Genomic DNA, 21,458 nt, shown 5'->3' with positions numbered 1-21,458 from the left:
TAACTTTTCATTCACAATGAAAAGCACGCATTTTCCTGCTGTTGAATCATCCAACTTTCCACATCTACATTCACATTGTCTATGCTAGAAGCAAAAACACATTTTGGAAGAAATCTGTCTTTTCCCATCAAGTCCTGCTGGTGCAGTTGCTGTCCCTTCCCAGCTTCCCACTTTGCTGCTTCTCCTCCACCATTATGCCTTTTCTGCCAAATTCTTTTCAGCCTTTAATGTGCTCTTACTTCCACCAGAAAATACATGTTCTTACCCCACATTCCCTCACAGCTGCTCTTCTGCCTCATCTCTGTACTCCTTTTATGCTTAAGAGTCCTCAGAAGAGTTGGGCACATATACTGTCTTCATTTTCTTACCCCATTTATTCCTGACCAGCCCAAATCTATTTTTCAACTCTTTTTTTCATCAAAAGTTTTGCCAGGTCACCAGTGACCTGAGTCATTCCAAATTTAGAGGATATTTGTCTGTTAGTATCTCACTAGGCTTTTTTTTTAAAAAACCCAATTACTTTTAACCTCGTCTGTCAGTGATTTCTTGAAACACTTTCTTTTCTTGGCTTTTATGACACATTTGCCTTTATATTTTTATTACCAACTCTGGCTGGTTTTCAGTAACCATTGTTCATATTTCCTTTTCTACCTGCTTCTAAAAATTAAGTTGAATCCCCAGTCCTACTGTGTTTTTTCCTCCTTGTATATGCTTATCTTTCTATTTCCCCAAAGATTTTAATTTATTGCCCCTTAAATTTAAGACTCCCAAAGGTATATTAACAGTCTGATCGTATACCCTGAATTCCATACTCTTATGTCCAATTGCATTTCTTTTTGTTTGTCTTTAAATATCTTAAATTTAAGGTGTCCAAACTAAGACTTAATTTAGCCTCCTGCCATTTCTGTTTCCTAATTGGTTTCTTAATCCCTTTATGGCTTAGTAAATTATAAGATCATCTGCCTATTTGCTTATTTAAATAACCCATGAATTATTCTTGATTCCTTTCTGTCAAGCTCCACTTCCAATTCATCAACAAGTTGTACTGGTTCCGTATCTAAAATATATTTACTTCTTCCCATATCACTATCATTTTTTGTTTCCTGATTGAGCTCATTGCATTTCCTCTTTCCCTGGTAAGTTATTCTCCATGCAGCAGCCAGACTATTTTAAAATGTTGAATCAGATTATATAACTTTGCTGTTTAAAATTCACCAGGCATCTGATGCATTTAGAAATATGGTACAACCACAAAAACAAAAAACATCAAAGTTACTGTGGACCTATAAGAAGCTATGGCTTGGCCGATGTCCACCTCTCTAGGTTCTTTTCATCCTACTTTGTCGGTCCCCAGTAGTTGTTAAAATCATGATTTCCTTTCTCTTCCTTTAATGTGTCAAATTCTCTTCTGTTCCTTCCTTTCTTTTTTATTTGAACTTAAGTTCTTACTGTTCTTTGTTCCTTGGTAGTTTTTCTGCCAGCTTATCATACAGCCAACTCATTTTTCCCCTTAGTTCTTAGCTCAAATGTTATCCAAAAGAGGCCTTTCATAACTACTCCTAGACAAAGGCCTGCCCCTTTCTACTCTCCCTAAAATTTTGCACTCTAATATAACCCTCTTTATTTCCTGATTCATACTTACAAAAAAAGTATACTGCTTTTTTCATTTTGATCAATTCATATATGACATTTCTCTTACTAGGATGTGCTCTCACAAAGATAGGGACATTATCTTGTCTCTAATCTCTGTGTCTTTTTCGTCCATCAGTAAAGATACAGCAAGAGCATTGGGAGACACTTAGTTATCTTTGAGCTGCTATAGGCTACGTAGGGTATATGTAGGCCTGTTTTAGTCTTTAGAGTTTTAACCCCACTTCATTAACTCCAGATGTTTCCAGTAAGCTCCCCAGATTTTATGACACCTGGGTAGATATTGTGATTAGATATCCAGTTATTTATCATTTAGATCCCTTATTTACCCTATCCCATTGCATCCTTTTAAGAGTTAGATAATTTTTCTTATCTTTCTCCATAAGTGTTTTGAGATGAGTTACAAAATATTTTCTAAAAATCATGTGGCTGTATATATAAATGAATGAATTGGGACAGATAAAAAAAATAGGTAGGATAAAAATAAAATGAAGTCATGAGGTGAATATACAAAATGCATGAGCTGAGCAATAGGACGTACAGCGGGCACTACAGAATTGGCTTTGGGTTTTGGAGCTGAGCTAGGAAAATAAGTGTACTCAAGAGTTATTCAAAATCAGTGGGTAGATCTTTTCTTCTACTCTTCCTTTGCTTCTTTACCCTGTGTATTCTTTAATATTTTTGATTCACGTGAGAGACCATTTGAAACCATATTCTACATACATAGTCCAGAATTTAATCAGACATTTTGATTCTTACATGTATTATTGTCCTGAACATTTCACAGAAGACTGTGCTGCTTAAAAAGTAGTTATAAAATTATGTATTTAAAGCTTGGAAATATATGATGATGTGCTAAACCTATATAGGTTAAAAGGAAATCTTCACAATTTTATTTTTTTTAAATTTTAAGTGACTATAGAACAGTACCTTCTTTTCTCTGTAATGCCTATCAGATATCTTTAAGTTGTTTCTTCTAAGCCTGGAAATATTTTCATGAATGTGCTGTTTATAAATTTTTCATCTTAAGCTTCTTGTGATGAGTATTAAGTAAAGCAGTCTTTCTAGTGTTATAATTTAATTTTTTTTCCTTTGGTTTCATTTTAACCTTTAAGTATATAATTAGAGAAAATGATATTTTTGGGTTGGGTGGAGATATTATATTGGCACATACAAAACTCAGTTTGGGGGGCTCCCTTTGAGAAGTGAGTTTCTCAAAAGATCCCTGTGTTTCTAATTAAATAGCCCTCTCAGACCATAAGAATTCAGTTTGTTTAGATATAAGATCTGTGTATGGATTTCTGCTTATTTACAAATACCCCTGCTGAAGCTTGCAAATTTATTTAGGTCTATGAATAATCATTGCAGCTAAATTGACTTCTATCGAAAAATTGCTGGCGCGTGAAGGACTGTCATACAACCTATCAAAGCCCAAATATCTAAATTGTAGTTTTCTTAAGTAGGATCAACGTCTGGGCAGTCTGGGTATAAACTGTTTACAGATTAGAGACAGGTGGAAATACTAGGTCAGTAGTCACTGTGGGGATACTGAAGGAGTGAAAAGAGAGTCTTGGGAAGTCAGTGAAGGAATGAGCAATCCCAGTGGAAGGATCTACAAGAGTCACTGAGACAAGAAGCAGTTTGGGACTGGAAGACAGACTGATAGCAGATGGATAGATAATAATTCAGGGTCCGCTACAGAAGACCCTACAGATTGTAGAGGTATGATATGAGCTTAGACCGAGTGGCCCTTTGTTGGATCAACTGTAGCTAGTTTTATTCTTCTGTCAGTAGATGTAAGGCAGTTGGGAGAATATCCTCGAGTTTTTCAGGAGAAAACTAGAATGGGATTAGTAGTTTCAGGAGACGGAAGTACAGATTTCCTCTAGTAATTCTTGATACTTTGTTGAGTTTTTGTTGTCATTTAGAAAATTCATCTAGAGTGTTCGTTGTGTTAATTTTTAATTTTGGCTTTATGTTAACAAAAATGAATTCTCTAAACATTATAAGTGATATATTAATGTGTACATTTTTTAAAGGATATAATATGTGTGTGCTATAATATTCCAGACTGCCAAGCAGAATTGTTCATATTTTTGATTCATTACTTACCTTTCCTAGTTAACTGGGTGGTAACTTCCTAGCCTCACATTTTCTTCTTTTTTTAATTTAACCTAAGTGGGGAGCTTCCATACAACCAGCCTTAGAAGTAGACAGAAAATATCTTTTTTAAGTAACACTGGAAACACTTGAGTAAGTGCTTGTAATATTTATTATCTTAATAAATCTTGATTTTCCAAGTTACAGAGCATTAGCGCCTGCACCTGGAGCCTGTTCTTCCCTTGCCTCATCACTGAGGGGTTCCAGGCTGGAGACTTCTACCTTCATGTAACATTTTGGCAGCTCCACAGAGAGTCTGAAATTCCACAGTGAAACAGGGTGATTTTTTTTTTTTTCTTGGTCTTTTTCATGTGGCCTCTAACTTGCCGTCCGCCTGCCTCAGTAGCTGGCTAGTCAATTTTGTACATACCTACTCCAAAACTAGTTCCTCCTCCTAGCCATTAGAACCCATATCCTTTACTGTACTTACGGATGTCTTTCCTGTGGTTGCCCACTTTTTCCATGCATTACCTCCCCTCCAGTTACCCATTTCCCATCAGAATGCAAACTTGTTCTTTAATCTCCCAAATTAAAACACACAAGCCTCCCTTGACTCTTTTCCTGTGGACTGTCATTTGATTTCTGTTCTTCACTTACAGCAAGACTTCTGGGAAGTGCTCGTGCTTTGTGTCTGTTGTGCACTCTCTCCCCCCTCTCTCAGACTTGCTGCAGTTTGGTTCTGGCCCCTGTTATTACACTGAAACGGCTCTTTGCTAGGTCACCAGTGACTTCCATGCCCCTACAGAACCAGTGCTTAGATCTCAGTCAGCATCCTCTTCAGTCTGCCACCAGTATCTAACCCAACTGCTTGCTTCCTCCTTGACCCCCTCTGGCTTTTATTCATACTGCTCTTAGAGTCTTCCTCCTCTTACACGTTGTTGTTCCCAAGATTCAGTTCTTAGATCTCTTCTCTGTCATCACTTGCTTTCTGGGGAGCTTAAAGTAACATCACCAGCTTTAAATATCCGGGATAGTGATGATGAACCTTTTTGAGCTTTGAGTGACATAAGCTACCCACTGTGGCACGTGTGCCATAGATTCGCCACCGCTGACCCAGGAACCCTACACTCTTAAAATTCAGTCTTTGTTGAGTTTTTCCACTCAGCTGTTTTTCCTTCCCAAGCAAAACTTGTTCTTTCTTCATTGTTCCTCATTGCAATGAATGATAACCCTGCTTTTCCTATTATTAGGCCAGAATCTTTGGGATCATTCTGCATCTAAACCATCACAAATTCTCTCTGTAAAATATGTCTCAAACCTTGATAAACTTCTTTCCTGGGCATTTAAACTGTTCTCTCCTCTGCATGGAAAATTCTTCCTGCAAGTGTCTGTGTGGTTCACTCCCTCACGTCCTTGAGGTCTTTATTCAAAATGGCACCTTATGAGAGAAGCATTTTCTATGACCATGTACAGAATAACAGTTCTCCCCTACCATCTGCTTCTCTGTTACCTTACCTTGCCAGCTTAATTCAGCACATATCACCATAGGACACATGGAAACACATAGGTACACTCTGTATGTATAACATGTGTAATTTATAGCAGTTTTCCTCTAAGACACATGCAAACATATATGCACATTCTGTGTGTAATTCATAGCCGTTATCCCCGTAAGACACATGCAAACATGTACAACCTGTGTGTGTATAATTCATAACACCTATCCACATAGGACACATGCAAACACATATATACTCTGTGTGTATTTATATAGTGCTTGTGTTTATGTATTTGCAAGTATCTTTATTTCCTCCAGAACATCAACTGTATAAGAATAGGGAATATTTTGTTAAATGTTTAATTTATCTGCAAACCCTCATATATGTTAGGTATTCAACAAAGGCCTTTTTCCAGAATTGCATGGTGTTTCTTTTATTTCCTTTTTATCTTCAGGTAAAGATTAAGAAAATATTACATTACTATTTTTGAACTAAAAAAAAAAAAAGTAAATGATAATTCTAACAGGTAGTTCACTTTTTACAAAGATTTGATAAATTTCAAGAGTTGTTTCCAAATGCATAGCTTTTTATTATTTTAATTATCATTTGATTGAAATTAGTCAAATAACTTAAATTTTTGTGTGTACAGTAAATGATTTAACTGATATTTTGCAGTTAATATTTTTTAGTGTCAGTTTGTTATAAAAGAGAAAATTAGTGAGGGAAGGAATGTTTAGTTTAAAATCTTCTGAGCAGGGGGGTAGCTCAGTGATAGAGTGTGTACTTAGCATGTGTGTGTGAGTCTCTAAGTTGAGTCCCTAGCACAAAAAGTACAGTCATGTTTTGCCTACAGAGGACTTTATTTTCGTCTTGCTTAATTAAATATTCTTAGGGAGATGTATATGTCTAATTTACCGTAAAGAGAAGTAGCCCAGTGGATGCACATAATTTGTCTCATAATTTAATAACTAGTAATTCATCAATAACTTGTTAGTATTCTATGAGACATGTTTTATTTATCTTCCTCTCTTTAATGATTAATCAGATTCTTATTATTTTCTGTTTCATAATTCTCTCATAATTACTCTCATAATTACTCTCTTTTCACCTTTCTTTTCCTGTCTGTATCAGAATTTTTAAGGGGGCCTGAGATAGCTTTGCTCCGTAAGCGCCTGCAGCAGCTGAGGCTTAAGAAGGCTGAGCAGCAGAGGCAGCAGGAGCTGGCTGCGCAGAGCCCGCAGCAGCCCTCCACTTCCCATCAGCCTTCCTGTGAGGGCGCCTCCCAGGACCCTCAAGCTCCAGGTCATTAACGTCATGTGTCCTTGAGCAGCTGGTAGAACTGTTGTTAGTACTGCTACTTTGTAATCAGATGCTTCCCTTTCCCATTCAAAAAAAGAACTAATGCGCTTGCAACTTATCCCTCTTCCCTTGCACATAATGCTATTCAGCATCTGTCCTGGCAGACCAGATTGGCAGCAGCATTTGCCAGGATGTGAATACAAAATAATCCTTTATGTTATTTGTTATATATTTGGAGAGGGACAGATCTTATTACTTTTACAGCTGGTGAGCTCCTTTCTAATAATTACCTAGCGAATTCAGAGCCTGCATTGGTATTTTTGCTGAACTTCCCTCTATGCTGAATTGAATTTGCTTATGGGATCTTAGCTCTTGTCTTTTTTTCCCCTGCTTTGATAGATATTAGAATTATAGTGTTTGCCCATACTAGCACGATAATTCAGTCATTCCCTTTTGTCAGTATTTGAGATTTTTCCATATTTGCTAACTTATTCCTTCTATACATAATCAATTCCTAATATGTAAGGTAGCAAAAGTAGTCTATGGCCTCATTTTCCTGTTACTACCGCAGTCAAATTCTGGTAAAATAGTAGTAATCTGTGCCACTCTGGAGTATTTTAATGCTCCAATTCTTTTAAAGCTAATTATACTCAGTAGACACTTGTTGAGTTAATAAAGGATGCAGTGCAAAGTAATGTAAACTTAGTTCTTTCAAGATGGATAATAAGGACTATAAATCCTATAGTACAGGTGTGATAGTAGTGTATTAATATTTAGGAATGAGGATGTGTCTAGACTGTCATATTCATGACTTTTTGTATTTTGCTTTTAATTTTATTCATTTTAAAGTCTCACTGTCTCACTGTGTATTTCAGCCTGGCTTTGAACTCACTGTGTAGCCTAGGCTGACCTCAAACTCAGGGTGATCCTCCTGCCTCAGCCTCCCAAGTGCTGAGATTACACTCAAGTGCCACTATACTTGTCTTCTAATGAATTAATGATGTATTATTTGATGTGCTTTGTTCTTCCACCCTAAGTAGTGATGAATTTAGGTATTAATTACTTTTGAGAACTCTGATTTAATTACTTGAAATCAGCCAGTACTATATATGGTTAGAACTAGGCAATCCCCACTTTGTAAACATCTGTTTCAGTAAGTGCTCTGTAACAAAAGCACATTATGTAATACTGTGGTAAAATAAACTTAAACTAGTCTGATATAGATATGATGTTGGGGCAAATCATGGACTTGGTTTGTAATTCAGTGTTATATTATTGGAAGGAATTTCAATCAATCAAAGACTTTCCTGGTGTTTTGTTTTGTTTTCCTTTAGGAATATCTTTTCCTATGCCTCAAACTTACAATTAAACAGAAATATTTGACCAGATTACCACAGTGGCACTCACTAAAAGTTTGCTGTGGGGCTGGGGATTTAGCTCAGCGGCACAGTGCCTGCCTGGCAAGTGCAAGGTCGTGAGTTTGATTCCCGGTACCAGAACAAACACAATAAAAGATACTGGTTTTGGGGCTGGGGATTTAGCTCAGTGGCAAAGCGCCTGCCTGGCAAGCGCAAGGTCGTGAGTTCAGTTCCTGGTACCAGAGAAAAACCAAAAAATAAATAAATAAATAAAAGTTTGCTGTGATTTTTTGTACTATATCTTAACACTGTAGCCAGAGTATTTTGAAAGTAAAAAGAAATCATGAAACATAAGGAATAGGGGCCAGGGATGTAGCTCAGCGGCACAGTGCCTGTCTGGCAAGTACGAGATCCTGAGTTTGATTCCCAGTACCCCCCACCAGAAAAAAGAAAAAGAAAGAAAGAAATGTAAGGGATAAAAAAGAAAATAAAATGTCCTTACATATATACCTACTTTAAAAGTACCAACATTTTGCAGGTTTGTTTTTAGTAGTTTTTATACAAATCAAGTGCAGTATTAAAGCGAGTTTGAGTAGAGTTAAAACTTTCAACATTAGCAAGAAATTAAGTGTACATTGTAGATGTCAGGAAAATATTTGGGACTACTAGCCTTCTGTATACTTCAAAATTTGAATTGAAGGAAGTTCTTTTTAGGGTCAGAAATTTAAGGTGATTGTAGGATCTCTATGAATTGAATACTGTCCTCCCGCTTCCTAGGACCATTCTAATTATATAGTACCTAATTTTCCTAACTAGTTCAATTGTGGTAAACATTAAGAAGCTAGTTGAGTAGACACTTCACCAGTTTTGAAGCTGGCAAATGCGTTGTTTTTCCTGTGTTATTAAAGAACATTCTTGTGCCCCTTAAGCTGCTCACACGCCCCTGAGTGTTGCTGTTCAGTGTAAGTTTATCCCTTCACCTGAGGCAGTTGCCTGTATCTCATGTGTTTAACACAGCATTCAGGTGAGGTGCTAATAAATCTAATCTGTAGCATGCCTTGTGTTCATTTGCTAGTGCTACTTTGATCTTATTCCGTCCTCACATGTCATAGGAACACTACTGATAGTTAAAAGCTTTAAAAACACTTAGTAAGGGACACCTAATAAAATCTGTATCATTTAGTATATTTGGGGGTATGATGAAGAATGAATTGGCTTAATGCAAAATTCATTTCAGAGCACAAATTATAAAAATACAGAATAGAAATTAAATTTATGAAATTAATGATTAGGTAAAGTTTTGTATATTATAGACAGAAAGCACCAAAATCAATATTCTAGATTTTACTGATATTAGAAAAATGTACATTTTTCATGTATAAAAAGCATATTTTCCATTATACCATGGAGTATAGTAATTGATCATCCTGCCAGTAGTGATATTTCCATTGCCTTTCCACAAGATTTTTAGGTAAAAGTTGCTCAAAGGAGACATGATTATAATTTGGAAACCGAGAAACTTTTTTTTTTTTTTTTTTTGGTCTTTTTGAGATAGGGTCTCCCTATGCAGTTCACGCTGGCCTTGAGCTCACTTTGTAGCCCAGGCTGATTTTGAACTTGCAATGATCCTCCTGCCTCAGCCTCCCGAGTGCTGGGATTACAGGCTTGTGCCACCACGCCCGGCTGAAACCAAGAAACTTTAACAAGCACAAATAGAACTTCTGAATTACTGTATTGCTAAACATTCTTTTTGGAAAACATAGGACTCATTGGAATCTTTTGTGAAAGTCTAAGATAAATCAACAATACCTAACTTTTATAGGAAAGTAAGATCAAAGCACTTTCCAGGAAGTGAGGTCAAATAGGAAGGAGCCTGTTACTGGTTAATGATAATCTCAAATGGAGTAGTAAGTTACCAGTATTTCTTGACAGTTGAAAACTAAAACATCACTCCAGACACCAAATGATATGAACTTTATTTTCAGTTCCTGTTTATGATAAGCTATATACATGTTAGAAGATTGTTCGATTTCCTTTTCTTCCTAGCAATAAACTTTCATTAGAGTCTTTCATGGACGTGCTGATTTAAAACATGTAAAAGTAATACCATAAAAATGAAAAGAGATAAGGAGTGGTGAACTACCTGCTTACCTCTCAGGTGAATCCCAAGGCCCTTATGTTCTCTGAAGCATAGTTTGAAAAACATTACACTAAAAGGATATTTGACACTTACAAATAATAACCCTTTAGTGCTGGCACATGCCTGTAGTCTCAGCATTCAGGAGGCTGAGGCAAGAGGCTCACTGCAAGTTCAAGACCAGCCTGGGCTACAATGTGAGCTCAAGGCCAGCCTGAACTGCATAGTGAGACCCTGTCTCAAAAAGACCAAAAAAAAAAAAATCCTTTAGAACTAATTTTTGAAAAATACAGTTTTCAAGTCAGAATATATTTTAAAATATTATTACTTTACTTTTATAAAATTCTGTCCTTTTCTAGACTGTTAGGAAATGTACCATAACTTATTTAGGAAACATACTGTAACTCATTGTCAAGACTTTTAGGAAACATGTCATAACAAAGAACAAAATCTTTCAGTAATCACATCACTGGCTAAATTTTTGTCTCTGCCCCTATCCCTGGATGATCTTGGGCATGTCATTTGGTTGCCTTATGCCTCAATTTCCCCTTCTTAATTTATAGTTTCTTTCACTTACTACTTCCAAGTGTTCTTATATCACAGTCATTTCAGGCTGGTAGTGAGGATTCTAAAAGAGCTGTGTGTATGTTTATCCAGTGAGTGCCCTAAGCAGTGACAGAGGCATTCAGCTTTCTGGCTGATTGTAAGCCCGACTTTTTTTTTCCATTTCAGGTCCCCTGAACTGATGGGCTGCTGGCTCCTGCTCAGAGTGACAGCACCCTGTGCATTCTGCTGGTACTGGCCCGACCACCACAGAGCCCCACTGGAGCATGGAGCCAGCCTAGAGAGGGTCAGGTAGGAACTGCTTTTTCACTTTATGGCACGGTTTTGCCAATTGGAGAAAAAAAGTAAATTTTATACCCATAAAGGGTATAAAACATTGGTGATTATTTTTGAAAAAGGGCTTTTCAAAACTGAGCCATATTGGAAAAAATCAGCACTTCCCAGTCCTGTGCAAGCAGGCTCTATATAACATAAGATTCCCCCAGTGTCCAAGGTAGTAATCGCATTATAGCTCTTACCAAGTGGATGCATTTGGTCCATGTTTTTAGCATGTGTAGGTGCTTAGTAAATCAGGTATGATGTTGTCTCAGTTCTGCAAGCACTTCCTAACTACCCTGAGTGGCGAGTCCTAAGCAAAACAGTGATGAATCAGTCTCTCCAGTATTTTTCATTCAGTATCATATCTCTGAAAAACAGGAAATTAGTGATAGCATTGGTAAGACCCTGTGTGTTATTTAAGTAGTGATAACATTAGTTGACCCTGTGCATTATTTAGGTAGTTTCCATGGGTTATCTCATCAAGTCTTTGCAGGAACACTGTGTGGTAGATGATTGCCATTTTACAGGCAAAGACAGTGAGATATAAGTAACTTGTCCTGTTTACAGTGTTACTGAGTGGAAAAGTGTGTGTCTTCAAACCCAAGGAGTCTGGCTGAAGAGTTCTTAACTTTTTACCTGTTACATTATAATTGTCTTTTTTTATAGTTAGAAAAAATCTGCTGGGCTGGGGATTTAGCTTAGCGACAAAAGCACCTGCCTGGCAAGCGCAAGGTCGTGAGTTCAGTTCCCGGTACCAGAGAAAAACCAAAAAAAAAAAAAAGAAAAATTCTGCTGTTGAGGAGCTAAAGAATTTTCTGAAAATCAAACTGCTAGTTTTTTGGAAATCTGTAGTAATTGACACTGAGCTTAGAATTGAATGAGCTGTTGCTTGGAAGTTTATCTCCACCTCAAAAATAATACTGTAATTCTAAACACTTACAATAAGCTGACTATATAGCATTTAGTAGTAAATTATCCTTGGGCATATATTCAAGTTTTATTTTGTGATGGTCCTTTCTAGAAGACATTTCACAGAGAAGTGAAGTAGAATATGCAAACAACTGAAGTAGCCATCTTAAACTAATAATTACAATTTTTGATACTAGTATTCTGATAGTTATTATGTTAATACTTGGATACATTTCTGTAAGAGTTATAGAGACTGTATTTATGAATACCTAGAGGCATAAAAGTATGCCACTTAAAATTTGTATGTGACAGTAAAATAATCCTTCCAAAGCATGGTTGCAGAGTCCTACACTCATACATAAAAGCAATAACAAGAGGGATTTCTTCAGCGATTAGCTTTTAACATATCAAGAACAGCAGAAGAATTCCAGAAATGGACAGTATCTGTGACATACTGAAATCAAAAAGGAAGCCCTTTAGTTCAGGAGTATTTTTTTTGTCTTAATGTAATCTTTAATATTTGAGGAGTATAACCTTATTTCTGAAGACTACTTGAACTATTCTAGCAAAACAACATATTGGTAATGTTGAATCTAACTTCTTAAATGGGCACATGAAAAGGAAAGTCAAGCATGACAGATTAAGGAACTGTTGAAATACTATTATTCCCACTTTCTTTTTGTGGTAAAGACCCCTTTATCTGAATGTTCTGATGAAGTGGTAAGGATAAGTCAAAGCTGTGATAATGCTTTATCAAAATCCAGCAAGACATCCCAGTACCAAAAGAAAGAAAGAAAGAAAGAAAATCCAGCAAGACAGAAATCTGTGAGCAAACTAGTATGATATTACAAGCTGGAAGATTTAAACTGAACACAAGTAGTATGAGTAGCAGGATTGAGAGTTTTAAATATACTAATGGAAGCAATCAAATAGTATAAAATTGGTATGATGCCAGGATATGTTGGAAGTTCCTCTCAGCTGCCCTGTTAAGGGTGATCTTCACTTAAAACAGCTACTTTCTGGGGAATGAAATGCCATTATGAGCGAGGCTGCTGATCAATCAAAACGTTGATGAAAATCTAGAGCATAGACTATTAGAAATTAGGAATTATTTTTACACTTGAGACAGAGATATGCATATTACCCACATTTTCCCTTGTACTATAGCTCCAGTGGGATACTGGAGACTGGAACCCAAGCCAGGAATGGGCAGGGGTCAGGGGTCAGGAGTCAGGGGTCCTCCTACAGATTGAGTAGCCCTTATCTGAAATGCTTGGGGATGAAAAATGTTTCAGATTTCATATTTGCTTCACATTTTGGCATATTTTGGAGTATACATTCTGAGTTATCTCAGGGATTCAATCCAAGCCTAAACGTGATTTGTTTTCTCTGTCACCTTCAGTGTGAACATTGGAGGTCATTTCTTAATACAGTATTTTTAGTACAGCTGTGTTTTGACTGTGACCTGTCTACATGAGGTCAGGTGCAGAATTTTCCACTTGTGGTGGAACATGTGGTGTCATGTTAGCACTTAAATAGTTTTAGATTTTGGAGCATTTTGGGTCTTTGGATTAGGGATGTTTAGTCTGTATTTTCCACTACTTTGATTAGGTTACTAGAGCTCTAGCTTCATGAGGGAGAAAGAAGCTTGGGCTTACAAGTGTTGCTGATTATTGTTAGAACTAGGTTTAAAATCAATACTTACTAACTCCAGACAGGTGCCCTTTCATCTTACCATGTTACTAGTAAAATCCATTCACAGAATTCATTAATTCTTATGTAGATACCCAGTATATACCAAAGATTAAAAAAAACTTTTTATAGCCAAAGTAGAAATTACAAAGCCCAGACCATTAACCTTTCTCCTTGCCTCTCTTTTTCTTTCCCCACCACATATCTCTAACAAAACCTAAGCTTTCACAGAGTATAGTTTTAATAAGCACAATCTACTATAGAGTTTTTTAAAGTTACATATGTTTCTGTGAAGGTGATTGCTTTATTCAGTATTTTTCTTATAAAACATTTTCTCTGTCTGACATCTTGACTTGAGCTCCTTGTTCGGCTCTTGGTATAACCTACCGCATCTCACCACGTTCAGTGCGCACCTCATTTCATGCCCTGAATCCTCCGAGGCAGGCTGAAAGCACCTAGAGGAGCTGGAGAGGCAGTGCACCTTCAGCTTAGGGGGAATGCCCCATTTCTAATTTATCCTGTACCTTGCACCTGTCCTAAATAAATTTGATAAAAGGTATGTGCATGGAAGTAGAGTATTTTCTCAACTGATTCTGAAAGTTGCTAAATGCTTGCCTGGAATAACATTTGAAGCACATGGCCTTGCTTACTTACTGCTTGGAAAACCATACCACAGTACTTGCTTCTGTTCCTCACCCTTGAACATTTGTTTCTTAAGCATAGAGTTGATCATGACATTGCTGTGCAGTTTTCTGCTGCTTACTTTTAAGTTGACATCTCATTTTTGTTTCAGATTCTCCTTCTTCTGTGGTTAACAAACAGCTCGGATCCATGTCACTTGACGAGCAACAGGGTGCGTGCAACAGGAGATGCGCTATGCCCATCCATCCATAGCTATATTGCCATGCATAAACAAAGTTCCTTCTCGCTCTTACATAGCATTTCATTTTGATTATGGTCTTGTAGTCAGTATTTCATAGTCTAAGTTACTCTAGATGGTATTGGTCCACAAAGAGCCCCCTTGGCCAAATTACGTTTTGTGTCAGCTAATTTCTAAGTTGGACCTTTTCCCCAACTTTGAGTTCTCTCCCTGTAACCATGTTGTAATGGATGTTAACTGTATCCATCCATTTTAAAATTCTAGGTATTTATCATAAAATTGTGTAGAATTGTGGGTGCAAGGTTAGTATCCTACCTCCTTGCTCATTTAGAAGTTACTTGAACATAGTGATAATCCATATTACTAGATTGCTGTGGTAATGACACTTGGTTTTCTGTTTCCCTTATTGGGTGGTCAAATTCCTGACAGGTTTTACTACAGGGAGAGATCAACTCGAAAGCTACCATTTAGAAGGGAAAATAGCTTCTCCTTCCTTTGGCCTTTTGAATTAGACCAATTATAGAATCAACTTTAAAGGCTCAAGGAGAATCCAATGAGAGGGAGAGGCTACTTACTTAGCAGACTTTATCATAAGCAGATAGAGTACAGTACGGAGAGGGATTGGTCAGTGAGGCTGTGCTAACGAAAAGGGGCACCTGCAAAGAAGGACGAGGAAAGGAGGACTGTGAAACACTGAAATTAGAGAAAAGGATGGTTTACTATCTCGACTCAGAATGCCCTGAAATATTGTAAATATTTTGAGACACAGTATGATAAATGATATTATTAATGTTAAGTGAATAAGAATAACTTAAAATGATGTCACTTTTCTCTGTGGAAAAAGGTAGATGGGTACCTAATAGATTTTACAGATTTTTTGTTTTTTAATTGTTTTCCCCCTTGAGACAGGGTCTTACTATGTAGTCCAGACTGGCCTTAAACTTGCCAGGTGGCCCAGGCTGGACTCAAATTCTCAATCTCCTCCCTCAGACTTCTATAGGTGTGTGTCACTAAACCCAGCCAAATTTTTTTTTTAAATAGTAAAAAAGCTGTAAAATTTGGTTGGCTGAAAGTTTATATGTGTAGGATAACTCCTTGTCGAGAGTAATGGGGAAATTAAATATTGCTGTAATACCAATTTGATATGAAACAGACTTTTAACTGTCTTCTTAGAGAAATATTCAGAGACTAATTTTAAAATAAATTAGAAAATTTCTGAACATCTGATCTTATTTTTTGTAGATCTGAGATGACATGTATTGCTCTAATATTTTTTTCCTTTGCTCTTAAAAAAGAATTAGTAAATGAATTCGACTCTAAGAAATTAAGCATGTTTTATCTTTATACATTTATTGCAGTGATATTTAAAGTGAAAACCCATTTATGGCATATTTTAGTATATTGTACTGTAGCCAGATTAATGTTCTATTTAATCACTTAGAGTAATTTTAATTATATTGAGTGGTATATTCAGTATAAGTTGGTGCTTATTTTACATGTGCTATAGAATATAAAGAAAGAGAGGAATCAAGCTTACCTCCCAAGATTTTGAGCTTAGTGCTTGGGTGAGTGGTGAAGCCATTTGCTAGGCTTGACAGCTTGGGAGAAGAAATTAAGAGATTCTTTGTCTTCGGGGCCATGTAAAGTATGATATGTATTTTGGTCACATAAGTGGGGGGGTTATGTAAGAGATCAAATAATGAGTCTATTTGGCAGAAACTACATTGTAATAAACCATTATAAATGTGACTTTGTGATAAGGCCTTTGAGTAGAAATGTTCTAATGATGAGTAATACATCCAAATTAGTTAAGTCTTTAAGTTTTTACGTGCCTTTTTGTTCATCAGGATCACATTACCTGCAGATAACTTGTACTATAAGAATTAAGAGACTGCCTCATCACTGAACTGTCTCTGTTGGTCTTTTCACTTCCACTTAGGCTGTCGTTTCTTCACTACCAGCAGCCGGAGAGATTTTTAAAGATGTCAATAGAGTCATCGTGCTATTTGTGTGCCTAAAATATTTCAGTTGCTCCTCTTAGTCCTTCAAAGCAATCCATATATATGCCTTGGTTTTAAAAGCCAAACATGAAAAAATAAATAAATAAAAGCCAAACATGAGACCTGGCCTCTCGCTAACCTCCTCTTGGGCCCCTCACTCCTCACGTACCACCCTGGGCCAGGTGCTGTAGGCTCTTTCAGCTCCTGACTCCCCTAGCTCCCTCCCCTCCTGGCCTTTGGACACACCCACTGCCCTTAACCCTAACTACTTCTCTGCTAAGCAACTTCTACTCATTTTTTGAGTCTCCCTTAGGTATCACTTTCTCTAAAATAAAGTGACCTCCCAATCTTCAGTAGTTCGGCCCTTTTTCTTTCTTTTTGACTTTTTCTTTCTTTTGTAATCATGTATTCATTTAGGGGATTTTAAAAAATATTTACCCCTCTCTGTATTCTTTAAATGCTTTTTCATTCTCTCTAATATAGTCAGTGTGTAAAGTTATAACATTGATTATATAGTAAACAATATTTGTTGAATGAATAGATGAACTAACTCTTTAAGCAATGTGTAGCTGTGGAAATCATTTCAGCTTGGAACAGCATGATGAGATTTATATATTGGTAAGTTCACTTTGAAAGCATTATGGACGATTGATTGGAAGATGCAGTAGGATTAAAAATAGTAAGAACATATGAGAAGCTATTGGAATAATCCAGATGAGAGATGAGGGATCCAATCTAAGACCATAGCAATGGGAAATGAGAATGTACTAAATCTAAGTATATGAGAGGTGGAATAAATGGGACTTGGGTTAGGCGTGTAGCTTAGTAGCATAGCACTTGCATGGCACGCCTTAGGCCAGTAATGGCAAACCTTTTAGAGCTTTCGTGATAACAAATAGCCCACTGTAGCACGTGTGCCACTTGTTCACCACCACTGCATTAGGCCCTGGGTTTGATCCCCAGCACCAACAAAAACAGTTTTTTTTTAAGTAAAAGAATAAATGAGACTTTGAAACTGATTAGTTAGAAATGAATGCGAGAAGCTAGGCTTGGTAGTGCAGACTTGTAATCTCAGCTACTTAAGAGGCTGAAGCCGAAGGATCATAAGTTGGAGCATGGCCTGAGCAACTTCATGAAGCTGTATCTCAAAATAAAATTAAAAGTCAGGGGTATAGTTTAGCACACCCTGGGTTCAATTCCCAGTAGCACCCAGAAACAAAACAAAAACCTGAGCCTGGGTAATTCATAAAGCAAAGAGGTTTATTTTGGCCACAGTTCTGGAAGCTAGGAAGGTGCTGGCATGTACTTGGCTCTTAAGGTATCTGTCTTTCTCTTGCGTTAACTTGTTTTTTCCTCTTACAGTTGTTTAGAGCTAGGTGTGGTGATGCATGCCTGTAATCCTAGCACCCTGGGAGACTGAAGCAGGATGATCACAAGCATCTCTAGTCATAATCACCTTTAACAATAAGAATAGATGAAGAGAAATGAAAAGCAAATGTGATGAGTGAAATAGAGGTGTAAATAACAGGGTTCAGTGGGTGGCACATGGGTGAGCCTTCACCCCCTTGGGCACAGGGAGATCTGAGAGATGTGTATGGTTGAGTGAGGCGAAGGACCGAGGAAGGGAAGCATGCAGAGAAGGCCAGAGGCTCTGAGATGCCACATTCCAGTGACCAGAAGACTCCTGGTAGAGCTGGACAGTGCTTTTGCCCAGACTGAGAACGACCTGAGGGCATTTTAAGGGTTTAAATTTTTGTTTAAGAACAAAGGGAAGCCTAAGGAAGGATTTAAAATGGGGGATGTGGCCTGATGTATTGAATAGGGTATGGAGACTTGATTAAGGACTAAGTCTGGAGCTTCTTAGGGAGATAGAGATTTTGACCTGCCAATTAAGGTAAGAAAGATGTGAAAAGATTAGGAAATATTTCAGGTGTAGAATAAATAGACCTTGATGAGAGCGACAGCAAGATAAGAGGTTGAAGAAAGTCCAGAGTGTAAGATTCAATTTCTGTAGTTTAGGAATGTCAGTCTGGCTGGAGGGGACAGGGACAGGACACGTGTCTTTAGGCATCTGTTATACAGCAAATACTGTACTGCGTCTTTACTTAGATTATACAGTTATCTGTGGTGCTTTGGGGGGATTAATAGGTGACTTTCCCAGCCACAGTAACTCCCTCGTTTTGATTGTGCACAAGTGGGTGATGACTTCCTTAAAAAAGCAGTCCTGGGAAGGGAATAAGGGGTGTGTAGTGGGTGGTGGGTGGCACAGGCTCAGTTTTGAATGAACTGAATGTAAGTTAACTTGTATGAGACACGCGGTGGAAAGTTGGCTGGGCGGTTGATAGTATGGTGTAACTACAGAGAGAATGGCTTTCTAAACATTTACTGATTTTATTTGAGGACGAGTAGTCTGGACTGTATGTGTTATAATAGATCATAGGCGTATTCATGGAGGTACAGAAAGGCCAAGGTTTTTAAAGGTAAGATGAAGGGAATTATGTTTAAATTACTTTAAATATAGTAATTCACAGAGTCAGCAGGAAGTTGGATATGCCGCTTCTGGGCGACGTCCTTGTAGAAGTGTTCTTTGTGTAAGTTTACAACAGTGGCCTTTGTGCAAGACTGTAGCTTTCAGAGTATCATGTTAATAGTTATTAATCATGGGCATGTGTGCGTGAAAGCCCCGTCTTCATGCTGTCATTTTGTTAGGGTTTGGCATAAGTACCTGCTTTTTGATTGTGACATTCATTGATTCATTGATTTCATTCTTGCATTCATTCACAATAGTGGGAATTGAACCCAGTGCCTTTGCACTGAGATTAAAAAGCCCAACCTTTTATTATTTTTTATTTTGAAAGACGGTCTCACTAGCTTGCCAAATGGCCCAGACTGGGCTTGACCTTGGTATCCTCTTACCTCAGCCTTCCAGAGTTCTGAGATTATAGGCGAGCACCACCATGCCTGGCTGAATATGAGATTATATTATAACAGTGCTTATGGAGTTTAAAAAAGATATCTGAACTCGAGAAGAAAATTGGAAGCTTTCTGTGTGTAAATGGTATTTGAAACCATGAAAGTAGTTGAAATAATTAGGATGAAAGTAGAAAGTGTAGGTCAGAATAGAGATCTAAAACATGTCAAGAAAAAATCAAAAAGGCCAAAATTAAAGATATTGAGAGGAGATTTGGTAAAGGAGGCTGAGAAAGAGCAAGCAGAGGAATGGATGGCAGTATGGTATCTTCAGGCAGAGAGGAGAGGAAGTTGTGTACTTGAATGCTGCTTAGAGCTCAAGCAAATGAACCAACGGAGTGGGGACTGATGTCTTTAGAAAAGCAGTTTTACTGGACTGAGAGAGACAGAAGTTAGATTTTAGACTAGAAAATGAGAGGAAAGAAACACATTTGAAAACAGTAAGAGGCCGGTACTTGGAGGGGAAAGTGGTCAAAGGAGCATTCACCTCGACCAGTGGGGGGAACCTATGGCACACATGTTATTTTTCTTTTAAGACAAAAGATGTTAATATAGGAGTTGTTTTTTTCCTAAACTAAAACCTCAGTATTCAGGTTTAATCACACTTTGCAATAAATAAGTGGGTCTTAGGGTATGATTTGGGCCCTCATCTCTAAAACCTTGCCATCACTGACCTAGGCCGTCTGCCTTACTGCTTTCCCATGGAAGTCATGTTTTAACATATTACTTTACCTTATCCAAGTATATGTGTGACCGTTTTCTTAAGCTTAGTATATCACTCAAAGAGGCATAAAAAGAAACCTTATCATCGCTGTGCCTGCGTTGTGTCTGAAGGATTTGGGTAGAGCTTTCATTGCTGCATGGGGTGGGCATCTGCATGTTTTGTTCCTATACACTGTTGTTCTTCAGAATGGGAAGTGGAATAGGAGTAGGGACTTCAATGAATAGAGAGAGGAAAGGCTGATCGCTGTGAAGTGAAGGAGCCCCAGGTAGCAGGAGCACAATAACTACATTTCAAACAATCCTGTGACTGTGGAACCAGGCACAGTGTGAATCTACATGTGTCCCAACCCTGTGTTTACATTCAATTCATATTTCTGTTTGTGTCCTAAAAAAATTCCTTGAGTTAAAAGTATTAGAATTAACACAGTTTTGATTGATACAAGAAAATTTGACTTTAATATTGTATTAAAAACTATACAGAGAACTACTAATATTTATCAGTACCCAAATTGTACTTTTTCTCAGCTTTCACGAAGTAGTTACTTTTATATTTATTTGGGCAGGTCTGCACTCACGCGAGCACTCAGTTTTAGAATGAAATGCCTTGCTTCACAGCTGTCTGTGTGGTAGATGGGTGTTCGCTGTTAGACTCTTCTCCGCCAAGAGCATTTCCACTTGAACTAGAGTGTGCTCATTCTTAGAATGACTGGAAGAGGACTGGATATCTTGTAATCTGAAATCTATGGAAAAGTTGTAGACTCCTTGATCCATGAAGGTGGAAAATTTTGTAGTAGTTTAGAAATTATGCCTGCAAAATTTGGCTAAGTAAGTTGGGGTGCAAAATTTGGGGAAATAGTCAAACTTTTCCACTATTATGCCTGCGTTTTTTCAGGGGGTGTCATCATGTATTTTATTTTCCTTTACATTTGATTTTTTAAAAGTATTTGACAAAATGAAATGAGAAATAGGCAATGAGTATCATGGAAAACCTAAGGTAAAAAATAGATTATTATTATTATTATTATTATTATATGTTTCACATCTTATCTAAGCTACTATAGTTAGCTAATTTGTGATTGCACAGTTATAATAGACCAACAGAAAAATGTTACACATTCATAGTTCTAAACAAATCACTATTGTCTTATTTTAGATACTTTATTTTGACTATCTTTTTTAAATTCACACATGAGATAGGTCTCCAGGGGTATCCTAGCTAAAAATCTGTCCTTTTAATTAATATTTAGATCAATATTTAAACATACAAATCTAGTTACAAAATAGCATATTTTGCACAATTGTTACTGCACTTTATTTTTTGTATGTCTTTGAACATATTTTTTAGGATCACTGATGATT

General features: G+C 37.2%; 1 protein-coding gene across 1 annotated transcript in view; it reads left to right on the top strand.

Moving 5' to 3' along the window:
* Dcaf6 (DDB1 and CUL4 associated factor 6) overlaps positions 1-21,458 on the top strand; it is a gene marked incomplete in the record, with an annotated part of 140,272 nt that overhangs the window by 70,571 nt on the left and 48,243 nt on the right. The window contains 2 exon segments of the mRNA XM_013521421.1: positions 6,381-6,551; positions 14,320-14,379. Of these exon segments, the coding sequence (XP_013376875.1) occupies positions 6,381-6,551; positions 14,320-14,379 (231 nt within the window).

This window comes from Chinchilla lanigera, unplaced genomic scaffold, assembly GCF_000276665.1.
Source record: "Chinchilla lanigera isolate Chin_1 unplaced genomic scaffold, ChiLan1.0 scaffold00061, whole genome shotgun sequence".
NCBI lineage: Eukaryota > Metazoa > Chordata > Mammalia > Rodentia > Chinchillidae > Chinchilla > Chinchilla lanigera.
Note: the sequence above shows the minus strand (reverse complement) of the source record. Positions and strands in the feature narration are given on the sequence as shown.